Raw genomic sequence first — 24,075 nt, forward strand, 5'->3', positions numbered from 1 at the left:
GGAGGGCAGGGGGTGCTGGGGCAGGACGTGGCTGGGTGTGCTTCCTGCCTGCGCCCGCTTCCCTTTCCATGCGAGTGAGCTATTCACAGCCACTGACATCTCCCTCTGTCTAATGTTTCCTGTGATTTCATAGGAAATTTCTCTTGCAGTGGCAGCTGCTGCCAATTTGTGTAGCCCTTTTCTCTGACCTCAGTTAATTCTTTTTTGTCATTGCTGAGCTGTGCTTAAAGTTTTCCATCAGATTTTCACAATCTGGCCTCTGTGATGCCATTTCCTAGTGCTGAGCAGGTCAGGATCACCCTGCCCAGTAATGCGTAAGAAGCATTTCAATTTATCCCTTGCACTTGCACTAGAAGGGCAGGAATTGAAGAGAAGCTGTGGTCATCGGGATACTGCTTGGTTGTGCTTCCCATCAGCTGCAGTTTCTCCTTGAACATCCTTCAGCTCGCACCACGTGGTCACAGTGAGCTGAGTGTTCTGGGACCGATGCCTGTGGAAGGTCAAAGCGGTGGTGCAGCACCAGCAGTGAGGTGGGTTCTCTGGGCTCACCCTCCTCAGCCCAGCATCACCAGCACTTGGGGTCCAAGCTTGCCTGTTGATCCTTGTCTTCTGGGCTGCTGCTTCCATGTCCTGACTCTTCCCAGGCAGTCTGTGGAGATGAAGGGAAGGTGTCTCTTATTGCATGACAAAGTGACCAAACACCAGCAGCCCCCAAGCTTCCAGCTGTTCTCTCTTTTGCACGTCGTCTGTTTGGCAGACGTTCCCCAAACACCGGGGTGCCAGGATGCTCTCATCTCCAGGAGCACATTTGCGAAGACTTTGGTTTGTGTCACTCTGAGCATCCCGGTGGGTGCTGCTGTGACAGTGGGCAGTGTCTGGGCCTGTGGTCCTTTCCCCTTGTATTTTCGGATGATTGGGTCACATCCTGGGGGGCTGGAAGAGGTAGATGAGAAGGTGTGAAGGAAGTATGAATGTCTCTGGCTGGAGCTGGCCACGATGGGGACAGTGGGGCACACGACACAGCCATCCGCCTGCTGCCTCCCTTTCCCTCAAGGAATGGGGCTGAGGGGAATGTGCAGGGTGAGAGCACATTTGGCTGAGGCCCATCTTTTCACCAGCTGCCTTTTCTCACTGGGAGGCAGTTGCTCTCACAAAGAGGCTCCTGTGATTGCTGTCCCTGCCCAACTGGATTGTGAAGACTTTTGTTGAACTTTTTTTCTTTTTTTTTTTTTTTTTCCCCCCAAACTTTTTCCTTGGGACATTGTCAAAAGCTGACTGCTCTGCTCTGGATCATGGCTGTGTCTGGTGCAGCATGGATTAGGTCAGCTCTTCCTTGTGGGACCAAAGTGGAGGAATGTGATTTAACTCTGAACCTCCATCTCGCAGCCAAAGCAAATCCCGCCGATAAGAAAAGGGGGGAATTTCCCTCTCCACGCAACCACAGCTTGCACATTGTGTCCTCATCTTATGCAAGACTGAAAGAGTTTGCTCTCCTTGTCTGAGCATTTCATCACCACCATCCCGTGGTGTTAGATCATGCTGTTCAGTGGCACGCAACATCCCTTCATGAGCTGGCAAAGATTTGCTTTCTCTTCTGCAGTCTTGGTGTGAGCCACAGGAGATGCAATCCTCAGGAACAGAAAACCCAAGCTTGGAGCTGGCACAGCAACTCAAAGACAGCAAATCCCACACCCCCACCAGTTGCCAGACACTGCTTCAAGAGTCATTTCATGCCCCTTCTTCTGCCCTGTTATCAGGGAATGCATTCCACCTTGACAGACATTTTTCCTTCCACCAGACAGTGCCTTACCAGCTACCAGTGCTTCATCTTGTTTGCAGACTCCTCTGCATCTGTCTGGAACTGGAAAGCACCCTCGCAGCCCTGCTCCTTCAGTAACCATCCCTCCCTCCGGCATTGCGCTGTCTGCATGAGCAGCTCCAACTTGGGCAAAGCCCATCCTGAATGTTCTGCTTCCTGGGAATACTGCTGAGTGTGTATGTTGTCCCTCCCCTAGGATTGCCAGCAGCCTGCAGCTCTGATAAATGATTCAATTAGGATGTTATCTTATGGGTTTCCTGTTAATGAAGAAGCTGCCTGGCAGTGTGCTAGCTGATGCTGCAAGCAGCTGGGGAAGGGCTCCTTGCTCTCCCTGGGTGCCCGTTTTACTGCCTGCTCTATTAATGGGCCACTCAGCCACAAGCTGGCGTGGGAATGTGAAGCCCCAGGATTGTGGCTGCACAGACAGTTCTGAGTTAATAGGGAAACCAGTGAACTGATAAGATAAGGCAAATTGGTGTGGGGTAATAAATGGAGAACCAGTGCCCTGATGTGCTGTCAGGAGGAGCCTGGAGGTGCTCTGCTGGGACACCCGTGCTGTGGTGCTGGCACAGGCACTGGCATCCGGCCTAGCCATCACTGCTAGTGAACCAGTGAGGAGTGCCGTGCGAGACTTCAACTTTCTGCCTAGCAAAAACACACCACAGTGCTTTGAGCTGCACCCGCTCTAATTTTTTGTTTTGAAGATTTTTGTCTCCAATACTTTTAAATAGTCTCAGAGGGGGAGAAACAATAAGGTTATTGTTTTTGTCCTTCATTTTCCTTCCCGATGTGGCTGACTGCATTGCTGGGAGCAAGACTGCTTCATGGCCCTGTGCTGTTCTGCTCCGCACAGGTAGCTGTGCTCCTAAGGGCTCTGCAGCTGCGTGCTGCTCCTCTGCCCCATTTCCTTCTCCCCCCTGGATCTTGGCTGGCTGGGAGAGTTTTCTCTTCTGGGAATGTGATGTGATCACTGTTATTTGCAGCTTGGATGGAAACCCTGCCCGCTGACATGATTTGTGGGAGTCTCCCCATGCTGACTGCCTGTGTTCCAAAATTCCTTGTCTGCTTGGAGTGTGTTTCCCTGCTGAGGCTGAGAAGGAGGGTTTTCTGCAGAGAGAGCTGCCTGGCCCTCCTGCTGCTTACCTCACTTTCTGCTGCTCATCTTCTGGTGTGTCTGTGCACCCCCCCCAGCACCTGTGGGGCTGTTGTGCTTTTACCCATCTTCTGTCCTTTTTCCAGGACTCCTGGGCAGGAGTGGTGGAACAATGTGTGCTGTTGTCCCTGTCCTGCAAAATGAGCTGAGACGGGATGAGCCAGAAATGGCCCAGGGAGCCTTGAAACACAGAGACCTGCAACTGGGTTCCTCCAGAACTCCAGCATCACGTCAGCCCTGAAGCCAGCTTTTTTTCCATTGCTGTTACATCTCCTTGCTGCTGCTTTGTGTGCTGCTACTGTGGAAGGACTCTCAGCTTGTGACCAAGGCTGGATTTCTGCAGACGCATGCTCTTGTATCGCTAATGCAAGCTGCCTGCCTGGTTAGAGCAGGCTCTGGGGCTGTTTTCTTTGGAGTGGGCTTCAAACTGTTCTTCAGCCACAGGCTGATGTCAAGCAAAACTGATGAACCAGCATGTGCTGCTGCCTTCCATGGAGCTGCGCGATATGGCAGCCGGGCTGGGTGGGATGGGATGAGAGGTACCAACCTCTTTGCCATGCTCCTTCCTCATCATCCTCTTCCTCCTTTGCTGCAGGATCTCGCAGTATCTTTTCCTTCCTTATTGCAAGGGCAGAGCTAGCAGGCTGTGCAGAGCATGGGGGGAGCCCCAGGCTTTGGGCAGCCACGGTGAAAGGCGCTTTAGTCAAGAAGCAGCAGGAAATGGGGAACTAACGTGCTAGAGTTCTGGCGTTGTTTGGTGGGATCACGTGGCTGGGAGCAGCTCTGGCCAAAGTCACTGTCCAGGCATGTGTGCATGGGGAAGCTGTGGCCTGCACGTCCTGCCTTGGAGGCTCCTGGTGTTCAGATCCTCAGCTTGCACTCAGAAATGAGAGGAGGGGAACTCTTCCAGTGACTCAGGAATCTCACTGCTAACAGCAATCAGATGTCAGCATTTGTGACTTGCTTTGTTTTGCTCATCCTGCACCAGTCACAAGCTCTGAGGAGCTGTTCCAAACAGGATGATCAGGGTTAGGGCGGTCAGACCCCGTGTGGCACAGTGCTGGGGCTCACAGGGTGACAGGGCTGTTGGGACATCCTTTGTTTTGAGGGTTGGTGGAGGAATGGGAGGTGACTACGTGCCCAGGGAGCTCTTTGCTGCAAGCTCACTAAAGTTTATAGTGGAAAGAATCTGTAAGCACAGCACAGTGTCATCCTGGTTTGGAGATGGTTTGTTTTCATTTTGAAGAGAATATTCGACAGCTTTTTTTGGTTTTCCTGTTATGTTTGGGGGCTTTTTTTTTTTTTAATCACATGTAGGAAAAGCACCTCCTTCCTTCTGCCCCTTCTTCACCAAACCTCAAGAATTTTATCCTGGTGCATTTGAGATCCAAGAAATAAAGTATTCAGGTTTTGCACATGCCAGAGCTGAGGTGCTGTATGGACAAAAGGGGCTCAGTTGCATTGTTACAGTACTTTATACAGCGGGTACAAGGGAGCATAGCTTGTCTGTCTGTCTGCTCAGTGCTGCACTCCCTCCAGGGCTGCCCACAGATGTTTCTCATGGGGGTGCCATGGAATGGATGATTGTCTCCCTGGTTGTGTTGTTTCCTCTTTGCTTTAAATATTAATTGTGCCAAAGGAGAATAAGTGTATTGGCTTTGTAGATGCTTAGGGCAGTTCCTGGGCAGATTGTCTATAATGCTTCCGTAGCTGTTTAGATATTTATGCGGAATGCAGTAGGTTCAACAGGAGAGGGTAAAACCAACTTTGGGTACTCTGGGAACCAGGGTGCTCTGCAGGTGATGGGAGAGAGTGCTCAGATCCATGCCCCAGAGAAAGCAAGGGAGAACTTGCATCTCCGTCCCATTCCTTCCAAAGCAGAGAGTAGTGGAACTGCAGGATGGATGGATCAACATAGAATCATTAAGATTGGGAAGGACCTCTAAGACAGTCTCATCAAACCACCAGCCCATCCCCACCATGCCCACTCACCCACGTCCTTCAGTGCCACATCTCCTCATTTCTTGAGCACTTCCAGGAACAGTGGTTCAACCACCTTCCTAGGCAGCCCATTCCAATACATTACCACTCTTTCTGAGAAGAAATTTTTCCTAACATCCAATCTGTTAAGTGCAAAATCCAATCCAAATGGTGTTTTCCAGCAAGGGAAGTGCTGCAGATGTAGATCCTGCTGGGTGTTAAGTTCCATGGCAACTGCAAGGGTGTTGTGTGCATGCCCTTGAAGCACCAGTGCAAATGCCAAATGGACACCAACAACAGTGGGTGTTGTCTGTCACCTCCTTTTGCTGATTGAGCTTACTGAGTCCCTTCTCTGTGCAGTTGCATTCAATCAGGAAATTGTTTGTTCAGTGCTTGGATTCTTTTAAACCTATCTCTAAAAATTGTGTAGCACAAAGTGTTCTCCAAAGTTGATGTATTACTTTATGGTCTTTTGGGCAAACAGGAGTTTATGCTCTGATTCCAAGCCAGCCATAGCCCAGGAGCTCTGTCAGTGCTGTGCTATGTTTGAGTTGATAAGCTTAAAATACACCTATTTTGAGGAGCTTCTCAGCCCTAATGGCTGAGATCCATTGGTATTATAGTAGTTGCAGAAATGCAGGTGTAGTCACCCATGCTGAGCCAAACAATGGTGGTGAGGGCAGCAGTGGTAAGAAGTGACTTGAAAATAGAAATAGTGGTAAAGTCTTGTGCATCACCCTGGCTGATTGTGTTTTGTACAATGTCTCAGGACACTTGTTTTGGAGAACAGTCTTAACCTCCTCCTGGGGAGCAAGGCTTTGAACTGTGTGCAAATTACTGACTTTAATCACCTTTCTTGTATTTCTTTTTCTAGATGCAAATGCTGGATAAGTTTCCAATGGAAGGAGGGCAGAAGGATCCCAAACAAAGGATCATCCCCTTTCTGCCAGGTAGGAGAGTACGTTCCTGCAAAAATCACGCTGGCTTTGGCATGACTGTGAGTGTTGCCCATTATAACAAACAAGCAAGCAAACCTGTGTGAGCAGTGGGTGTTAAACCCCTTCCCTCTCTCTCCAGTAAGCATTATTGGGTGACATCAGCCTCTTGTGCAGCTTCTGCTAGGAGCAGTCCCACAGCAGTTTGCAGGAGGGGCACGACACAGGGCTGAGTGCAGTGTGAGGCTCCCCAGGAACCACTCGTTTGCTTTGAGTATTTCCTGTCCCCTCTAATTCGAAGGGCTATCCAGAGGGATGAAATGACAATTGAATTCTACGTATTAAATCAAACTGGTTGACAGCTTCAGCTTCCTCCCATGATGTTTGGGGTTGCTCAAAAAAGGATTTCTGTGACATGACATGTGCCCTGCAGCCCAGTGCGCTGCTGAGGATTTGTGTGCCCAAGTAACAGATGCAATGGCCCGTTTCAGACTTTGTGGTGCAGGGGATTGCTTGTGGCTGCTCTTTGAGGCTGATGTTATGGGGGGGGAAAAGAGCCATAATGTGCCATGCAAAAATATCTGAACTGAGGGCATCCTGGGAGTCTTTTGTGTACCCATAACTAATGGGTTTGACCACAAAGTTGTCCTTCCCCCTTCCACAAGTAGCTAATGGGCATATTTAGAAATGTCACGGTACCATAATAACTTCCAGTGACTGTCAAGCTCATTTAATGTAGCCCTTTGTACTGTGTTCTGCCTCCTGGCTTTTCAAGAAACACAAAGGCATTCAGTGGGGTTTAGTTTTCTCTGTCTGGCACAGAGAAAATCATTTATACACTACTCTGAGTAAGGGAATCTTGTCTGGATTTCCCATGGGGAGATTAGTGATTCTGGCTTGTCCTTGAGCTGTAACATCAGCAAAGCACACCTGACATGGAAGAGCCCTTGCTGCACCGCTACTCCTGCCAGCAAGCTAAACTGCCAAAGGGCCTAACTTGGAAAAATTGGACTTAATGTTTGGCTAAGCTGTACTTACAAATTCTCACCAAAATACTGCTATTTTTGGAAGCTAGTATTGGGCTCAGGAGGCCTGATTGGAGCCCTGCTTTTCACAGCATGCTCATCAATATTTGTTTCTTCTTCTTTGTGTTGAAATAGTTTTCCTTTGCTGAGAGGCTGTGGTTTCCATTGGAGGAAGAAGGGTGTTGAAGTTGCTGGAAGAATAAAGCCTGAGTGTTGTGGGATAAAGAAATTGGGGAAGTTAAGATGATCGTGCTCTGTAGGAGCTTGTATATTTCTTCTTTGGAAGTGTTTGCCCTTTTGCTCCAGTCCCCTTTTTGCAACAGGATTAAGTAATACAGCTTCCCTGTTTGGAGCATTGGTGAGTTTTGTTGCTTGCAGCAGAGCCAGGACTTCACCTGTCTGTGCAAGGGGTGCTGCCCTCTGAGTGAACTTGTTGCACAGCCCTGGGTCTCTTTTTCTGCAGAATGCTGCTCTCATGTGCTCAGACTTGGAGGTTTTTGTTCAGCTTCTGGGAGCACTGTAGTTTTCTTCCAGTCCCATTTTGAGCAACATTTTTAGCATCTGAATTTCATTAAGAGTGGAGATTTGGCTCCAGAGGCTTACTAAAAGTGTGCTGCTGCCTGGGAGATGGTTGTAGAGCAATGTTAGACACTGCGGCCACTGACGTTCTCCAGTGTCTCCTGTGACGCTGCGCTCCATGCAGCTCTGGCTTTCCTGGCAAAGCCCTCAACCTCCCAAACTCAGGGTCACCCCCACGATACGAGGAGATGCCATCTGGGTTTGTTCATCAGGCTGCTTTCCTGGAACGGGAAGGGATCTCCGTGACTGCTCTGTAGTTACAACATCCAGCCCAGAGGAACTCTGTTTGCGCTGTGTCCCTTTGTTTCACTACTGCTATTGGTTTCGAGGATTTGCTTCTTGGAAATTTCTAGATACTTTGGGACTTTTGAAGTGTATCAGAAAACATTTTTGTAAGTGCCAAGTCCTTCAGCCCACTCAGCTCTTTGGAAACAAAGCCATAAAGCCGGGTTCTCTGAAGGGGAGTGGAATGAATTGCAGTGTTTGAGGAGTTCGGGGCCAGGGTTGTCCGTTCCCAGGTGTAAGCACCACGCTCCTCCATAGCATAGCTTGGTTGGGTCGGGTTCAGCCTCTCTGCAGCTGCAGCACTGTGCCTGGAAAGCCTCTGCTGCCATATAGGGGAATCTGAAGTGGACTCTTGGCTACTTCTGCTGGCTTTGAGTCACTGGCACAGCCTGCCCAGCATCGTGTGGTGCTGAGGACGGCCCTTTGAAACAGTGCTGGCTGCACCCAGCCCATGCATGGAATCGCCTGTGGTCCGTGGGGCAGAGCCAGGAGCCGCTGGTGGGAATGAAGGAATGAAGGCCCCAGGGGATGCTGTGCCTGCAGGATCTGCCCCGCCTGCAGGACTTCCCGCTAAGGGTTACGTGTTTGCTGGCTGGGGAGATGGGGGGATGGAGACCCCAGGAAAGAATGAACTAAGAAAACAAATGAGCTCAGTCGGGCCAGTTGTGTAAGGGCTGCGCCAGATCTTTCAGGAAACAGCTTTTATAAGGAAAGCAGAGTCTTCCAAACACCATACAGCCCAAGTGGCCTGGAGCTGATCCTGGCCAGCTTGCTTTGCTGGAAACGTGAATCAGGCAAGGAGGGTTTGCCTGAGGCTGAGCTCACTTTGGCTGTAAAATTGCTTTTTAGGAAGCTTTAGCTACGGACAATAGCAAACTCCCAAGAGAGAAGGAGAGGAAGGAGGACTTGGAGGGATCATTTTAAAAAGCAGAAGGATGCCTCCTTTCTACTCTCTTCCCAGCCTACTAACCTCTTTGGCACAGCTGTTACTGCTACCCATATCTTTCAGGGCTTTTCTCCCAGGACAGCTGTGAGGTTTTTAACAGCTCCCCAAAAGGCCTTATGAAGGAGATGGAAGACATCTCATCCCATGTCCAGCTATGGTACCTGACTTTCCCCAGTTCTACTGCATCTGCTCAGAGCTGTAGGGCGGGCAAATATCTTAAATACAGTTTTCTGTTCTAGCTAGATGGGCATTTCTGCCACTGCACTGTTGTGTGGACAATCCCAGGCTGATTTGCAGCCCGCAATCTGTATAGCTGTCTTTTCTATAGGGTTTCAGTTGATCCTGCTGATCTGCAGTGTTACCCAAAACAGAGTCCGGTGGGGAAGCAGTTGCTCTGTTTCTGGCCTTTGAGCTGTGTTTAGCAAACTGTCTTGTGCTTTAGCAGGGTTGTTGGACTCGATGATCTTTTGAGGTCCCTTCCAACCCCTGCAATTCTATGATTCTGTGCTTTTCTCCTTTATATAGCTCTGCAGACCCTAAGGTTCAGTGCCTTTGGAAGCAGGTTGATTCAGGGAACTCTTGCATCTCTTGGTAGGCTCCTATGCTCATGGTTTCCAGTAGTGCTTTCAAGATTTTGAGGCATCTTTCTATGCAGTTTCATTCTCTTTTTCATGAAGAATAGCTGCTGAGTCTGATGGAATAGCCAGAATTCACAAGGAGGGGGCTGCCTTTCCTCCTCCTTTTTGTTCCTTTCAACCATTTTTCTTATCAGAGATCTTTTTTCTTCTTTTTTTTTTTTTTTTCCTTCACTGGAAGGATAATGAGGCCTTTGCTGTCCTGCAAGTAACAGAGAGCATGAAAGCCAAAATACTGAGGTTTGCTGCAGAGCTGGGTGGGAAAGAAAAAGCACCATCAAGCCCATCCAATAGTACCCTGAAGAGCTTTACTGTTTTATTGCATACCAAAATCCTTCTTCGTGTACCCAAAGGAGCCTCAGGTGCTCCTCCCTCTCTTTTCTGCCATGGATGTGTCATCTCTTCAGATCTATTCTTTTGGCCATCTCGCCCTCTTGCTGAGGCTTTGCCAAACAGATGCTAAGTACAGGGCTCCTGGAAATGCTGTCTCCCACACCTGCTTCCCCATCCATCCTAGGAATAGCCCACATCACTGCCTGCTCCATGGGCTGGGACTAATTATGTATACATTTGGGGCTGCCTTTTTTTTTTCCCTCCTGTTTTTTTCTTTGAAGTGAGTTTGGAACCTGTGCCAGGGAAAATCTGGATGTGATTTGAAAGGTGCAGAGACGTGAATTCTTTCCGAAGCAGTGGGGCGGAGGGAGTCCTTCAGGGCAAAGCAAAAAGGCGCAGACGTTTTTCCAGTCTCCAAATCTCTGACTTCTCTCGTGGCTGTGATCAGCAGGGTGAAGGCTTTAAGGTTCCCTGCCCCTCCAGCTTGCTTGAGATCCACTAATAGCCTCTGGCTTAAGAAGATCCTCAACTATTTGCTATGAAATTCTTCTGCTCTTTGCTTCTGCCCCCTTTGCCTGAAGAATTCCCATGGACGGGAGCAGCCCTTGTTCCCTACCTTTTTGCTTAGGGAGATGGATCCCTCTGATGAGCTGCCTGCTCTGTCTCTTACCATGTGGAGACCCACATCCTTATCAACCCTTTGCCCAGCTGTGTCTGACACTGTGCAGTCCCTGATGAATCATCACTCCCCAGCCCTCTTCTGAGCTTCTGCAGCGCCCTTTGCTCTCAGTCCATCAGATAAAGTGATTTTGATTATCCACAAAGAGTTGTGGTTTTTTTTTGCCAGTCCTAGGAGAGCAGAAACTTTCTGACTCCAGAGGGTTTTTGTGAGCAGAGCTCGTGTCTTCCCAGCATCCTCCTGCTCCTGTCCAGCTGGTACAGAATGGCCCAACAGTGTTATTTCTGTGTTATGCTGTGTTATGCTGTCAGAGTGCTCAGCCCAGTGATGTGCAGCTTAAATGCAGAGGGGCAACCTCTGCTCCTGTGAGTTTCCTGCGGGTGGGGAGTAAGAGGCAGCAGGTTGTCCCCCTGTGTCCTGGCTGCCCTGTGTCATTGAAGCTCTCTTGTAATGGGGTTTTGTGGGGAAATGGAGTGCTGAGATTGCAGGAAAGGAAAGCCTTAAGGAGAGGTTTGACAGAAACCGTGCCAGCGGCATGGCTGTTTTTCCAGGAAAAGTCCCTAGGGTGAGACACAGCATCGGACAAAGCATGAAGATGCTCACTTACAAATCTGTTAACTTGGATATGGCATGAGACAAGCAGAAACCAGATTCATGCTTTAAACTAGTTGGAAGTGAAGATACCTCTCCCACCTTTTTGTGCATCATCCTTTGTTGACCTGTACATGTCCCTTCATCCCTGGGCACATGTATGGCTCTCTTGGGGCAGCCAGCCAGCAGCTTACAGTAACTGATGACAGTGACATTTGGAAACTGCCATATAATTGGTAACAGAAGATGTTATCTGCTGCGTTCAGCTCTTCCCTTTGCTGCCCTGTCTCCAGTTACCAGTACTGCTAGGTGGAAATGGACAGGCACATCACTAGGCTGTGTTGTGGGAATGTACGAGGCTTCAGGGATGCATTGGATGGATTTGCTGCCTATCCATCATGTTGGGTGAATTCCTGACAGTGGGTGCTTCTGGCCATGGTAGGTGGAAATGAGTGGCAGTGCTGGAGGGGCAGGAATGTCCCTGCAGAAAAGGGGAAGAAAGGAGGAGCACACCTACACAGAGCTGTGTAGTCAGGGGGCATCGTGTTCCAGGAGGCCATGAGCTGTGCTCCCTGATGGAGTCTGAAAGCAGCATCAAAGCTCTCGGTGGTTTTCCAGGCTTCCCTCCCAGCACGGCAAAGAACATTATTGGCTCCCTCCTGTCCAGAGAGCTTAGGGCAGGGAAAGAGGAAATGGAAGCACTGGAACAAAGTGAGCATCAGAGCTGATCAGATTGTATCAGCAAGTCAGAACAGGAGGGAGAAGAGGTCAGGCACAGCAAGGGGAAAGAGCAAGAGGAGTGCCTGCAGCTGGCATCAGGTACCCTTGGTAGTTCTCCCCTTTGGTGAATTCCCTGCCCAGGGCTGCCCCTCGTGGGGGTGTTTGTGGGGACGGGGCAGCTGGGGATGCTGTGATGGAGGTCCCTCATTTGTCCCAGCTGTTTCTATGTTATGCACGAAGCACCCAGTGGGTGCGGGAATGCCTGGCATAAAAAACTGAGTACTTTCAGTGTTTTTATGGTGAAGTTTCATTTTGTCTTTGATGTCTTATTGATGTAAATATTTATGGTGTCTTCCTTCTTTCTAAATGAAACTAATCCTTGTTACTTCAGAGCAATCCTACAATAATAAACCATTCTGCACCGCTCAGTCCTCCTCAACAGCTGCAAAGAGCCAGTAAGTGTGTAAATGTGGTACCAGGTGTAGATGGAGGCAGGGAACATTCTCCCACTTCTGCAGTGAAAATCAGTGAAAAGAGACTTCATTTGCTTTGATTTCTAAGGAGTTGCTTGTATTTCAGCTTTCCTTACAGTTTGATTCCTTCTAACTGTAAAGCGTGCGTTGCACTAGTCAGATTCCTCCAGTCAGAATAGTAATTAAGAATAATAATGCTGCCAGGTTACTCTTAAAGAACATATGCTTGCAAGACACCTAACTTCTGCTGTGAAGCAAATACATATCAAAGAAGGCAGGTGTGATGCTTCAGAGCAACTACAGTGATAGTAAGGTAATGTAGCACTTCACAAATGTATTCACTGAGACAAAGTGAAGTGTATATGAAACTGAAGAAAGAACACTTCCTTAACTGTCAACTTGCTCGACATATTCCCAGGTGATAAAAATCTGCTCACAGCTTTGTGTGCATGAAGGGCATTGTATTTTACTGCACTTCTTCCTGCTGCGACCTTTCTTGTACAAACAAGGGGAGAGTCTTTGCTCTGTTTGTGCGTGCATTAACACTAAATGCAGGTAAGTAGGAAAATGGAATCATTTCTAAGGCTGGAGATGTGGCAGGACTAAAGAGGTGGTGTGCTGCAGCAGTCAGTGAGATGTGCAGAATTGCCTTCCTTTGCTTTGTCCCATCTGTACTTCTTGTGCTGGGGCTGAGGGCAGGAGCTGCGGCAAGGAGGGATGCAGATAGGACATGAATAATGCCATGCACTTCTCTTGCACTGTATGGTCTTCAGCCACGTGAAAGGCCCCAGTGGCAGCACTCTTATTCCCATTTTGAGGGTAGGGTCTATAGAAAGTGTGCCCAGGAAAACGCTGCATCTCATTGACCCAGGAGGGAAGTAATTTCCTGCTCTCTCTTGCTTTTCAAGTAAAGGATTTAGACAGCTGTATTTGGCAGCACTGGAGGGCCTATAATTATGTTAATTAGGCATTTTGATGGGAAAACAGCTTTCTGTTAGAAAATAAACTTCATTGTTGAAGAATACTACATCTAGAGCCAGTCAAGCGACGAGCTGGCTTTCCTGCTGTTTCAAATGCTCTGTGCCTGGGCTAATTTAAGATCACTTCAGTTGTTGTGATGTATTTATTCCCTCATAACTATATTCTTTTTATTATTATTCACTAACATCTGTTTGTTAAACATTTAAATATTCCCACACCCAGAGTGTGTTATTTTAGACATTTATAATATGCACACCCATCAGTGATTTTGGCAGACATAAGAACTAAAGAGCCATTCTTTGCAATTGGCAACAAAAGTATTTCTATCAATTCGTCTTTTTAAAAACCATCAGTCATTCAAATAGAAATATGTGCAGCAAATGCACCATGACTGCAGATGACAAAACTGTTGAACATTTGCTTTTCTGATGGAAAATCATTGCTATCAAAGGAAGGATGTCCGGCCTGGTTGTGGCTCCCTTTCTTTCCCGGTCTTTCCAGACAACTAATGTTCCCAGACTATTCAGCCTTCTAAAAGACAGATCAGATAGAGGGGGATTTTTATTTTCCACTGTATTGCAAAGGTTGCCAGACTTGGCTGTGGCGGGCTGCAAGATGGAATGCATTTCAGACGAGAGTATTTCCACTATGAATGTCTCAGCCCTGTGCTGTCGGTGGAACATAAATGAGGAGCAATGCTGATATGAGCAGTCTGATCCTTTGCGTTTCACTTAAGTACAAGCACAGAGCTAGCACTGAGTGTGATTGCTGTGTGCTCCCTTTGAGAGCCCAGTCTTCAAGGCATTCTGCATTAACTGAGCCTAATAGGAGATTTGGCTTTCCTGTAATGTTCTGATTCATGCTCTGTGCAGGCTGAAAGGTTGTTTTGGTTCCTCTCTGCTTAAAAAACATGTTGGCAGGCTGCACAAATCATGCACGCTGGAGTCAGGCAGTAGTGGAAGGTATTAAAGCTTTGATAGGCATGGGACCATTTTAACCCATCCTGTTCACAGGCACCTTGGTAGCATCCAGCCCTGGTTCCAGTGCTGCCACAGCTCCTGGGAGTACTTGCTGGAGGGGCTGAGGGGAGCTGCAGCACAGGGAAGGGCTCAGTGACTTTTTGGAGTTCTTTCCCATTTTGTGATGTTGTGCTGTTGTTTGGCTTCTGATTTACCCAGTGGTACCTCCTTGATAAGGGAAGGGGCTGCGTGGACAGACACATCAGTTGTACACTGTGGGTTTGGTGGTGGGATCTGAAACTCCTGTAGGGACAAAAAGAAACATAGAGGAGATGTCAGAAGGAACTTGTGGGAACTTTATAACTCCCTCCCAAGTCACAATTTTTTCATGTTATTCTATTGCAAAAGTGGCAGCGTAGGTTCATGGAGTACTGAAAGTCTGAAATCCTACCACGCATCAGTGCTTTTGATCACGGAGTCTCTGTATGTATCTGTTTCACTGCCCGCTAATGGCTTTTGTCTCATTAAAAGCCAGAGAAGCTGTTCTCTGTGAGAGCAGCTTGAAGCACTTAGGACTCATTAGACTTCAAAGGAAACAGGGCCATACCGCAAGCAAGAGGGGAGGAAGTGGAGTGGCAAGAGGATCCCATTAATGGAGAACAAAAATAAACCCCAGACAGGAAGGAAAATCCTATAGGTCTGACTCAGGGCTGCAGTCCCGACACCGCGGCTTCAAGGACCGATTCGACACCGGAGCTGCACGGGGAGAACCCCTGGCTTGGCAGCTGCCCACGCTGGAGCCAGGTGCTGTGAGTGAACTCAGAGCCTGTGGCCAGCAGTGGGGGATGGATGTCTCTGTTGCAGAGATGTCCACCTCTCTGGCTGGCTGGAGTTTGTCAGTGGACTTGTCTACGCTGTGCTTGCCAGCAGGCAGTAAGGTATCAGGCACATGCTCCTCCTTCATTGCCACGCTGGTGAGGGGAGATGGGCGTGCGCTTTGCTGCTAATTGGTTCCTCTTCTCTCTACTTAAACACGCTTGCCATTTTAAATGTATTTTGTTCTAATATGGGATGTAATGCACGGGAAGGAACACGCTGTAGGTATGGTGCTTTTTGTGAGATGCACGAGAAAAAGGTCCTGATGGAGTGATTTAAGAAGAGACCGTCCCCAAGCACTGCATTGACCTGCTCTTTTCTTTTGTCTCTCCTATTTCAGGGAAGATCCTCTTCCGCCGGAGTCACATCCGCGATGTTGCAGTGAAGCGCCTGATACCTATTGATGAGTACTGCAAGGTAAGGGAGGATTTCTAGCATTGACCAAAGATGAAGCCACCTTGATCAGGCTCAGTCCTGTCCTTCTGATAGTATATAATGATGTTCCACTACTGGGAGAATGTGGAGGGTGCGCTCTCTCTCTCACCATCAAACCTTTTTGGTGACAAAAACCCACCCAATGGTCATGTAGAGGCAAGAGACAGCTGATTGTCATCTTTTTCCAGTAAGGCTGAGACAATTTCATCCACATACAAGTCTGTGCTAAGGTATAAAGCAGATTATAGTATTAGGGTTGTTTTTAAGTCCACAAAAAATTATTTCACATAAATCATACCACGTCTCACCATGTCAAAGAAGGGCACTGACACTTAGAGCAGACATGAGATGGTCCGGAAGTGGGATTGGTGCTTCCAAAATCCGTTATGAATACTGTTGGAAGCATATACAAAGACTGCAAAGCCTGAAGGAGAAGATGGGGAAACAGTGAAATGCTTGTCATGTTCCATAGGAGTGGGAGGCATGGTGGTGACTTTGCATGACGAGAGGAACTGTGGGTCTGAGGACTCAGCCAGACCTAGAAGAAAGTTGTTGTGGCTGCAGGAGCAAGTACAAGGATAAAGGTGAATTAGTGAAGGGGTCTTGACATCTGTCAAGTGAAAAATCATGGAGGGCCAGGACAGCAGATGACAGCAGAGTGATGGAGATAGGATGCAAGGTGAGCTTGGACCTGTGAGGTCCAAGCAGAGTGGCACCAGGAAGCTGATGGTGCAAATCACTGCTTGGCTCCAGCCCCTTGTCATGTGAGTCATTAAAATACACCAGCTCCACACAGACACACAACAGTAAATTTAATTTTTGAGAAGAGAAGGTCCCTAAGTGAAAAGATGCTGCAGCTGTCTGTTTCAGAATGATGCCATTAATGGTATAAAATACAATGAATCCATTTGACTTAACAACTGGAACATAATGGCTGATGTTATATGACCCACTTAGAGAGCTGCTCTCTGCTCCTCACATTAATGCATTGCCAAGTTAAAAACACACACCGAATCTGGCCTTCCAGTTGCTGCCATTAACCATAAAGCTGCTGCTGAGCTCAAAGGTGGGCGTGGAACCAAAGAGCTGCAGAGCCGTGAGATGAGCATAGGGTCAGTATAAGCAAAGACAGCTTCTCCAGGGCACGTTGTGCTGCAGAACTTGGACCCGCAGTCCCGGCATGCTCTCCCTGCTCAGGTTGTTGCAGGGGCACATTGCGTGTTGGCGAAGAGCAAAAATGCAGAATCTGCCCTGGCCTGCTGAGTTGAGGGCTAAGCAAATCTGTTGTGAACGGGTTCCCAGAGGAAACTGCTTAGGAAAGATTTTGCTTTCTTGCTGTCCCCTGGTAGAGAAATGGGGTATCTTCAGTCTCTGGAGAGCCCTGGCAAATGGATTCCGATGCAGGGAGGTGTATTTGTCTTCAATAAATAACAACATTGACTTGCTGTGATTCCAACACAAAGTCATGTGCTGATGGTCCTCGTCAATTCTGTCTTTTTGGTGGCAAAGCCAGAAGTGGGACAGACATCATGTGAATCATGATCTTGCGTTTGTGGCCACAGCTGCAGTGGTCCATTGGCCAGTTGCATCCTGACGTCTTGAAAAATGAACTGAGCTGAGTCTTGTCTTCTGCCCTCCCATCATAAGATGTTTTCTGTGATCATCCCCTGCTATCAGAGGGTGTGGAGCCTTCTCCACATTGCAGAATCAGGGGAATTTTGGCACAGGAAGATGTCTTGATCACGGGATGCTTGGTGCTGGGGAGTGGTACCCTCATGGGAATGGCATCCATGCAGATCCTGCTCTTCAAATAGCCGTCTTCTGCACACAAAAGCCATGGAGTGAGTGGTTTTCTCTCTCCTGTCTCTCTCACATGATCTTGTTTGCAGAGGGGCTGTGATTAGTGGTCTGACCGTCTGCTGTGCTGGCAGTGAGTGACTGTATGCCGAATGGCTGGAAGGCTTTTGGAGGCCAGCAATTAGGTCAGGATGGAGCCACATCTGATCTGTGCAGTAACCCCAGGGCTTTGCAGATGTGGCTTTGTCTCTGATACAGATTGTGTTTGCCCTCACTCCTTTTGCAAGTCTGCTGTGACAGCACATGGAGAGTCAAACATCTGCTTTGGGGTGATTTCAGATCTCCAGTTGCACATCTATTTCCCTTTTTGCAGTCACCGTTGCTGGTGGTTCTGTTCCTTCCCATAAGCACAGTGCTCCACAGAGCTGTGACCCACTCCCTGTGCTCCGAGGCTCCGTGCTCAGGTGGCAGTGCTTCACATCACCAGTGTCTCTGTTTCACCGCAGGCTCTGATCCAGCTGCCTCCCTACATCTCCCAGTGTGAGGAGGTTCTGCAGTTCTTTGAGACCCGACCTGACGACTTGACTCCCCCCAAAGAGTAAGTTGGTTGGGTGGCTGCTGCCACGGGGGTGGTGATGAAACACAAATTGCCTTCCACTTGCCAGCATCCAAGAGTACAACATCTCTTTAGAGATCCTCCCAGGAGTCACAGATAAGGGATTTGAATACTTTTTTGGGGAGGGAACAGGGGTGGTGCAGCTCAGGTGAACACCCCCACCCACTCAGCCAACTCCTGGTGTACCGTCCCCAGCAGTAGAGTGGGTGCACCACTCTGGGACCCCATCAAGTGCTGATGTCCCCTTGAGCCAGCCAGGCACAGCACTGCTTTCTGCTTGTAGAATGCTGGTTTCAGAAACTGATCAGACTGAAAAGCCTCATTTCACATGGCAGTGCCCAGGCTTGGACTACTAATATCCTCTGCCTCATTCAAGGGCTCTTTCCATCAGCCACGTCTGTGAGCTCCATCCGTAATCACTGCTGACTTTTTCCATACAAAACAGAGAATGTTTGCAAGGAATCTCGCGTGCCTTACGCAACTCTGTGTGGTTACAAGTCTTGTGACTATGAGCTGCTTTGGCCAGGAGCCACCCATCTCTTACTAATCACAAGCAGCATAAATCTGAGCAGCTGCTTTCATCTCCTGCTATGCAGTTCTCTCTTTATGCTGCTTGTGACACTATGCGTAGCTCTACTGAAGGTTGAGCAATGGAGGAGGCTTGATTAATTGTGCAAGGATAAGGCAGTAAATTGATTTGACATCATTCTGTATTGGAAGGGTGTGGAGATAGATACAGGGATTTTGTTTTTCTCCTCTGAGCAGGAACATTGAGTCTTTTGGGTCTTTAGGGAAGCGTTATGCTTGTGTGGGTTATATCTTCTCTCTGGGGTTTAGAATTTTTTTGTGTGTGTGCTTTAATTCCCCCCTTCCTCCCTCCTTGTTTTCATCCTTTGATTCCCCTTTCTTGGCCTGTTGTCATTCCTTCTGCAGCTCACAGTCACTTGATGAGATTGGTCTGAGGGCCCTGCAGCCCATTAACTAATTGCATGCTGTCAGCTGGTCCTCTCATTCATTCATCCTGCCCAGTTATTGCTCAGCACTTAACCTGCCTTGATAGTTGTCTCTCAACAAAGACAGCAGCTCAGGGGCAAGCAAGAGATGCAAGAACAACGTGAGCTTGTGGGGACAATGGGCGGGGATTTTCATGGGAATTAACAGCAGCTGGAGCTGTTTTAGGGTACAAGGAGCATGAATCTGAGCCCTGTGCAAGAAGTTGATGAGCTGCTTTGCAAAAGGAGTTACTTACTGAAAGTGGCTTGGGTTGGGACACCAGCACACACGGGAGGTTGTAGGGTGCCTGTGCCACAGAATTGCTGTGTGTTTGGCCACTGGAGCACTGGGTGGATGAGCGGGTGAGGGGCTGCTGAATGCAGCGATGGGATGTGCTGCCTTCCACTGCTCTCCTGGGAGCAGAGGTGAGTTTGCAGTATGCAGAAAGACATAGGAGGTAACTCTCATCCATTTGCCTCCAGCAGTAAAACGTCGCAGCATCTCAAGGACGTCTTTGTTGTGTTTCATATCCCAGCCTGAATGCCAGAGGGGTATTTATTAGCTACAATTCAAAATGCTAATTAATAAAAGTCCTTGGCTTTCTCCTCTGGAGAGATTGGTGGGAGCCCTTTCCTGAGCCCTGTGTGCTGGCATGCGGCCAGCAAACCAATAACGATATGGGAACAGTGATGGACGGCTGGGCTGGATCAGACGTGATGGCATGTCTGGGGTTTGGCCGGATGTCATCATTCATAAAGCGGATAAATACTTTTCTCCGGGAATTTGAAAGGGAGCCAGGCCACGAGAGGAGAAAAGAAAACGAAAAAAAACAAAAAAAAAGGCAACTTTTATGCTGGGTGGCTGGAAGGTGGGAATGAGGGAGGAAAAAAAGACTGGTCAGCATGCTTTTTGCCAAGCCAAGCCACCGCTGATGTGGCATTGTGGCTGGGGGTGTTTCTGCTCCCTGTCCCTCCCTGTGCCTTGGTTTCCCTGGCTGACATCTCAGGGCCTGCCCCAGGTTGCAGCACAGAGCAGTAGATGGTGTTGGTGATGGGTGCTGCTGGGTGTGTTCTCTGCTTGCTTTTTCCCGGGGTATGCAGAGGAGGATCTGCCTCACTCACATCATGCTGAGATGTGAAGCCATTTTCAAGAGCTGCAGGAGACCGCAGTCCATGGAGCTCTGTTTAATTGCAAAAGGTGAATTAATCCTTGGATCTTTGCACTGGAAAGAGGAGGCTAGACAGCCATGTATCTGTCTCTGGGCTTCTCTAGTATCTGTTTCCCCAACACTGGAGCTTTTCCTGGGCAGATCCAATGCTTTCCTTCTGCTTTCCTGCAGTGCAGCTTCCACACAGTGTCTGCTGGTGTTGATAACACCAACAAAATTCAGTCACTAGTACTGACCTGAAAGCTGTGACTTTTCTCAATCTCTCATTTTTTACAACCTCTTGCACTGCTGTTGGCATGCACAGAGGGAGATGGAGGAGGAGATTGAATGGAGAGGGAAAGAGTCAAATGCATCCTTTTTCCCCCACTGCTTCCAATTGGGCAATAGATCATAGCTAAAAGCTGAGCTGAGACAGGACTCTGCAGCGCTAAAGGAGTGGAAGAGGGAGGTGAAGCCCTTGCTCCATCCCATCCACACACACTTGCCAACTTTCCAGCATCCTTCTGCCCAGAGGGACCACTTCAAACAGGAGTGGGCTGAGGTTGTGGTGTTTCCACTGGCAGAGATGCTCAGTGGCTTTCATGACACGGAGCTCTGTCCAGCAAGCTCTGGACTGAGATAACTCAGTGAGCCCACAGAAGGGTAAAGAGGGACTGTAATCTGGAGGGATTGGTTGAATTTGGGAAAAGGTGGCTCTGGGAGTGGGGAAAGAAGAGAAATCTTACGGAATAAGAAAGATAGCAATCAGTGGGGCTGTGGAGTTTTTCTCCCCAGTGTTGTATGGAAGCCCTATGAAAGCCATAGTTTCAAAGGAGAAAACTCATCAAATTCCTGCTTGCTGCAGATCTCAGCAGGTCTGACCAGCAGCAGAATTTTCGACTGTTGAGGTGGGAATTTGCTGTGTGCCTTTCACCCTTCAACCACACTTTTTCAATTTCAAGCAGTTTTTGACCACAGCAGAGAGCTGCTGGGATAAGGCTGGGGACATCTGAGCTGCTGGGCACAAAGCCACTGCTGAGCCAAGGCATTCAGCTGCTTGCTGCTTACCCACAGGAGCCCAGGTCAACTCTGTAGTGCAGCAAAATCCTGAGGGGCTCTTCAGTAATTGTCTGTACTGTATGAGTGAGGAGCAATGGGAATGGAGCTCTCATGTGCTTCCCAGGGCTGTGGAGATGAGTTCCTTGTGAGAGGCATCTTGCAGTAAAGGCTGTTTTCTTTCTGGTAGCTGGGCATCCTGTCTTGTGTAAGACACTAAAGGTGGTTGTTCTGAACCTTTCAGCATATGAACCCTTAATTGTTTTTTCCTAGCATAGGAACCTGTAAAGCAAATTTATTATCTGGTGCCGTGCCTAAAAGTTGTCCTCAGGCACCTCTCTGCACGCACTGTGGATTTGTGGTTTAAAAACTACTGGCTTCAGGAGATACCAATGTCTTCAAAATATGTAAATAAATCCTCTTGCCCTTCTCTAAAACAGCTTTTCCCTTACATGCTAGGTGTGTCCTAGTCCTAGTGTCCCTCTAGAAAGAGAGGGCAGTGTTGAAAGCTCCTTGGCCAGCATGCTACAGCTTAGCATTAGAGTTGGTATGGGAGCAGTCCCAGCACCAGTTCTCTGAGGGTCTTTTAAGGGATGGTGACCCTTAGAGCAGATGGCAGTGAAGGTGGATACTTCCCCATTGATCTGGCTGCCTTGTGTGCCTAGAGCTCCACACAAATAGTCAGGACAAATTCCTCTTGCAGCCAGGCTACAGAGGGGGGTTGGAGGATGTTCTAAGGGCAGTGCGGCTCTGCTGCTGGGGTGGAGGTCGGCAGGAGGTGTGTGGTGAGGAGCTGGGGAACAACCAGATGAGAGCGTGTGCTGCTAATTAGGTTATGCCTGCAGCAAAAGCTCAGCAGCCCTTCATGATTCTATTAATGCTAAGATGGTGCTGGGCAGTGAGGTGGGGGTGGCAGTGGTATAGTAACGGATTGCTTCCCATCAGACTGATGAGGACTCCAGGCAGTCACCAGCCACAGTAAATCAGTGAAGGGAGAGCTGAGCCAAAATGAGAGTCAGTGAGATTTGAGAGCTGGTGAGATTTGATTGTGCCAGCTTGTCTCCACATGAGTGATTGAAAGGTCCTGCTTAGGGCCACTGTGCCAGCAGCCATTGGCAGGTGAAAGATTTGTGTTAGGTCCAAAGCACCAGAAGACAGTGCTAGACAAGCATATTTCCAGCACTGCAATAGAGAGCAAATCTGTTCCTTTGCCTTATTTCCATAAATGTGAAGAACAGACTCATAACCAGTGTCTCCCCCAAAGAAATCTCTTTCCTTCCTGCTTCCCTGGAGCTTTTTACCTGCTTACCTTTTCCTGTAGTGGAGTTGTACCAGGAGGAAAATTTTCCTCATCACACTCGCACACTGTCTGAGTAGGGGCTTGAACTCCTCAGCCAGGTGAGCAGGGATTTCAGAGAAAAAGGAGAGCTCAGATCCTTGCTGCAGGATGCAGTGGTTGTCCCATAAAGGGAGCCATTCCTTTTGCCTGTAAACTCAAGCTCCCTGAGTTGACGGATGTTGGTTTGGATAAGGATGCTTGTTGGCTTGTGGCTTTTGAACCGTGTCCTGCTCTCCAGACAAATTACAGTTTGTATAAGGAATTGTTTGTTTTGCGGTGCTGCTGGTGCCTACGTGCAGATTCACCAGGAGCTCAGGCTAGATCTCAGCTCCAAAATAGTGGTCTCCATCATTCTCGGCTGAGAACTGTCCTTCCCAGGTGAAAGCAGAAAGAAATAGTAATGGGGTTGAACCCACTATGCATAAACATGGTTTGCTGCATCACAAGCTCCTTGTGTGAACAGACTACTAGATTTTGAATGCTTACAGGGCACAGGGCAGCCTTCTGAGCCCACAGGTTTGGCTCAGACAGCTCTCCAACAGTTAAACACAAGAGTGGTACTGGCACTGCAGCTTGGGAGCAGGGACCTCGTTCAGTGGAGCATTTGTTGAACATCAGCTCTCTTAAACAATGCCTTGTGCTCCAGTTCTCAGCCTGTCTTGCTTGCATATACCTTGCTACGACTTCTAACACCTCTACGCTTGCTGAATACTTACAAGCTGAGCTGCCTCCTGAGAGTTTTTTTGATAGCAGTGCTGTATTATAGAAGGGCTTATTATTATTTACAAGAAATAGACTTTTCTGCAGGAAATATTTTCTTGGAATGGTGACTTCAGACCTATCTCATCTTGCTTGTTGATTGTGGGCTGCGTGGTTGGCATTGCAGCAGTTGGAGTTGTCACCCTCGTGTCTGTGCTTTGCTGTCCCTCTCTCACTCTGCCACTTGGCTGTAGCTGTGGGGCAGCATGGGTGCTGCTGAGGTCTGCAAGTGCCATGCTGTGCCAGGGCCTTTGTCCCAAGACCCTTCCATGGAATCTCCCTCCTGTGAGTGTGTAGTGGAAATGCTAAGTCACAGCTTGAAGCAGTGATGGAGCACCTGGTGGGAAGGCAGGGCCAACTCAGGGGAGCTCAGGTGCATGCAATGCAGCTGAGTGACCAGAAGGAGTGGAGCCAGGACCCACTCCTTCCCAGACCTCATTTAAGGGTTGGCAGTGGAGCTGAGGGTATCTCTTGCTGGAGAGCCCTGCCTACCCGAGGCCTCCTAAAGGTAAGCAGCTCTTCTGCTTCATTTCTGTGGCTGCTGCATGTAGGTTTGTTCTCATTTGCTGTAGCCAAAGACTTTGTCATCCTGCTACTGTTATCCTATTATAGCATTACAGAGTCCGCTGCAAGGTAGGCTCTGCTGCATGCTCACTGTAGAACCACCTTTGTGTCACATAGCTGCCTGCCTAATCCAGCAACTACCTGACCCCAATGGTTTCTTGAAGTCAAGCAAGCTTGTAGCAGCTCTTCTCTAGGCACTGTCATAGCTTTTCTGGTTTTCTAATTAACATTTCATGCCTGAGGTACAACCTTGGAAGCCTGTAAAAACCTTCAGCATCCACAACATCCTGAAGTAGGAGATTAATGGCTTACACCTACATATTGTTGAAGAACAGCCTTCTTTTTTGGTTTCAAACCTGCCTGCAGCCTTGTGCACTTCATCTCCTTCCTATCACTGGCT

At 48.6% G+C, this 24,075-nt stretch overlaps 1 protein-coding gene across 7 annotated transcripts in view; it reads left to right on the forward strand.

Moving 5' to 3' along the window:
• SH3PXD2B (SH3 and PX domains 2B) overlaps nt 1-24,075 on the forward strand; it is a 65,845-nt gene that overhangs the window by 23,044 nt on the left and 18,726 nt on the right. For all 7 annotated transcript variants that reach the window (XM_085236986.1, XM_085236992.1, XM_085236987.1 and 4 more), the window contains exons 3-5: nt 5,827-5,902; nt 15,310-15,386; nt 17,708-17,799. In XM_085236986.1, the coding sequence (XP_085093112.1) occupies nt 5,827-5,902; nt 15,310-15,386; nt 17,708-17,799 (245 nt within the window). The remainder of the gene's footprint in view (nt 1-5,826; nt 5,903-15,309; nt 15,387-17,707; nt 17,800-24,075) is intronic.

Source organism: Meleagris gallopavo, chromosome 15, assembly GCF_905368555.1.
Source record: "Meleagris gallopavo chromosome 15, MGAL_WU_HG_1.1, whole genome shotgun sequence".
Classification (NCBI taxonomy): Eukaryota; Metazoa; Chordata; class Aves; order Galliformes; family Phasianidae; genus Meleagris; species Meleagris gallopavo.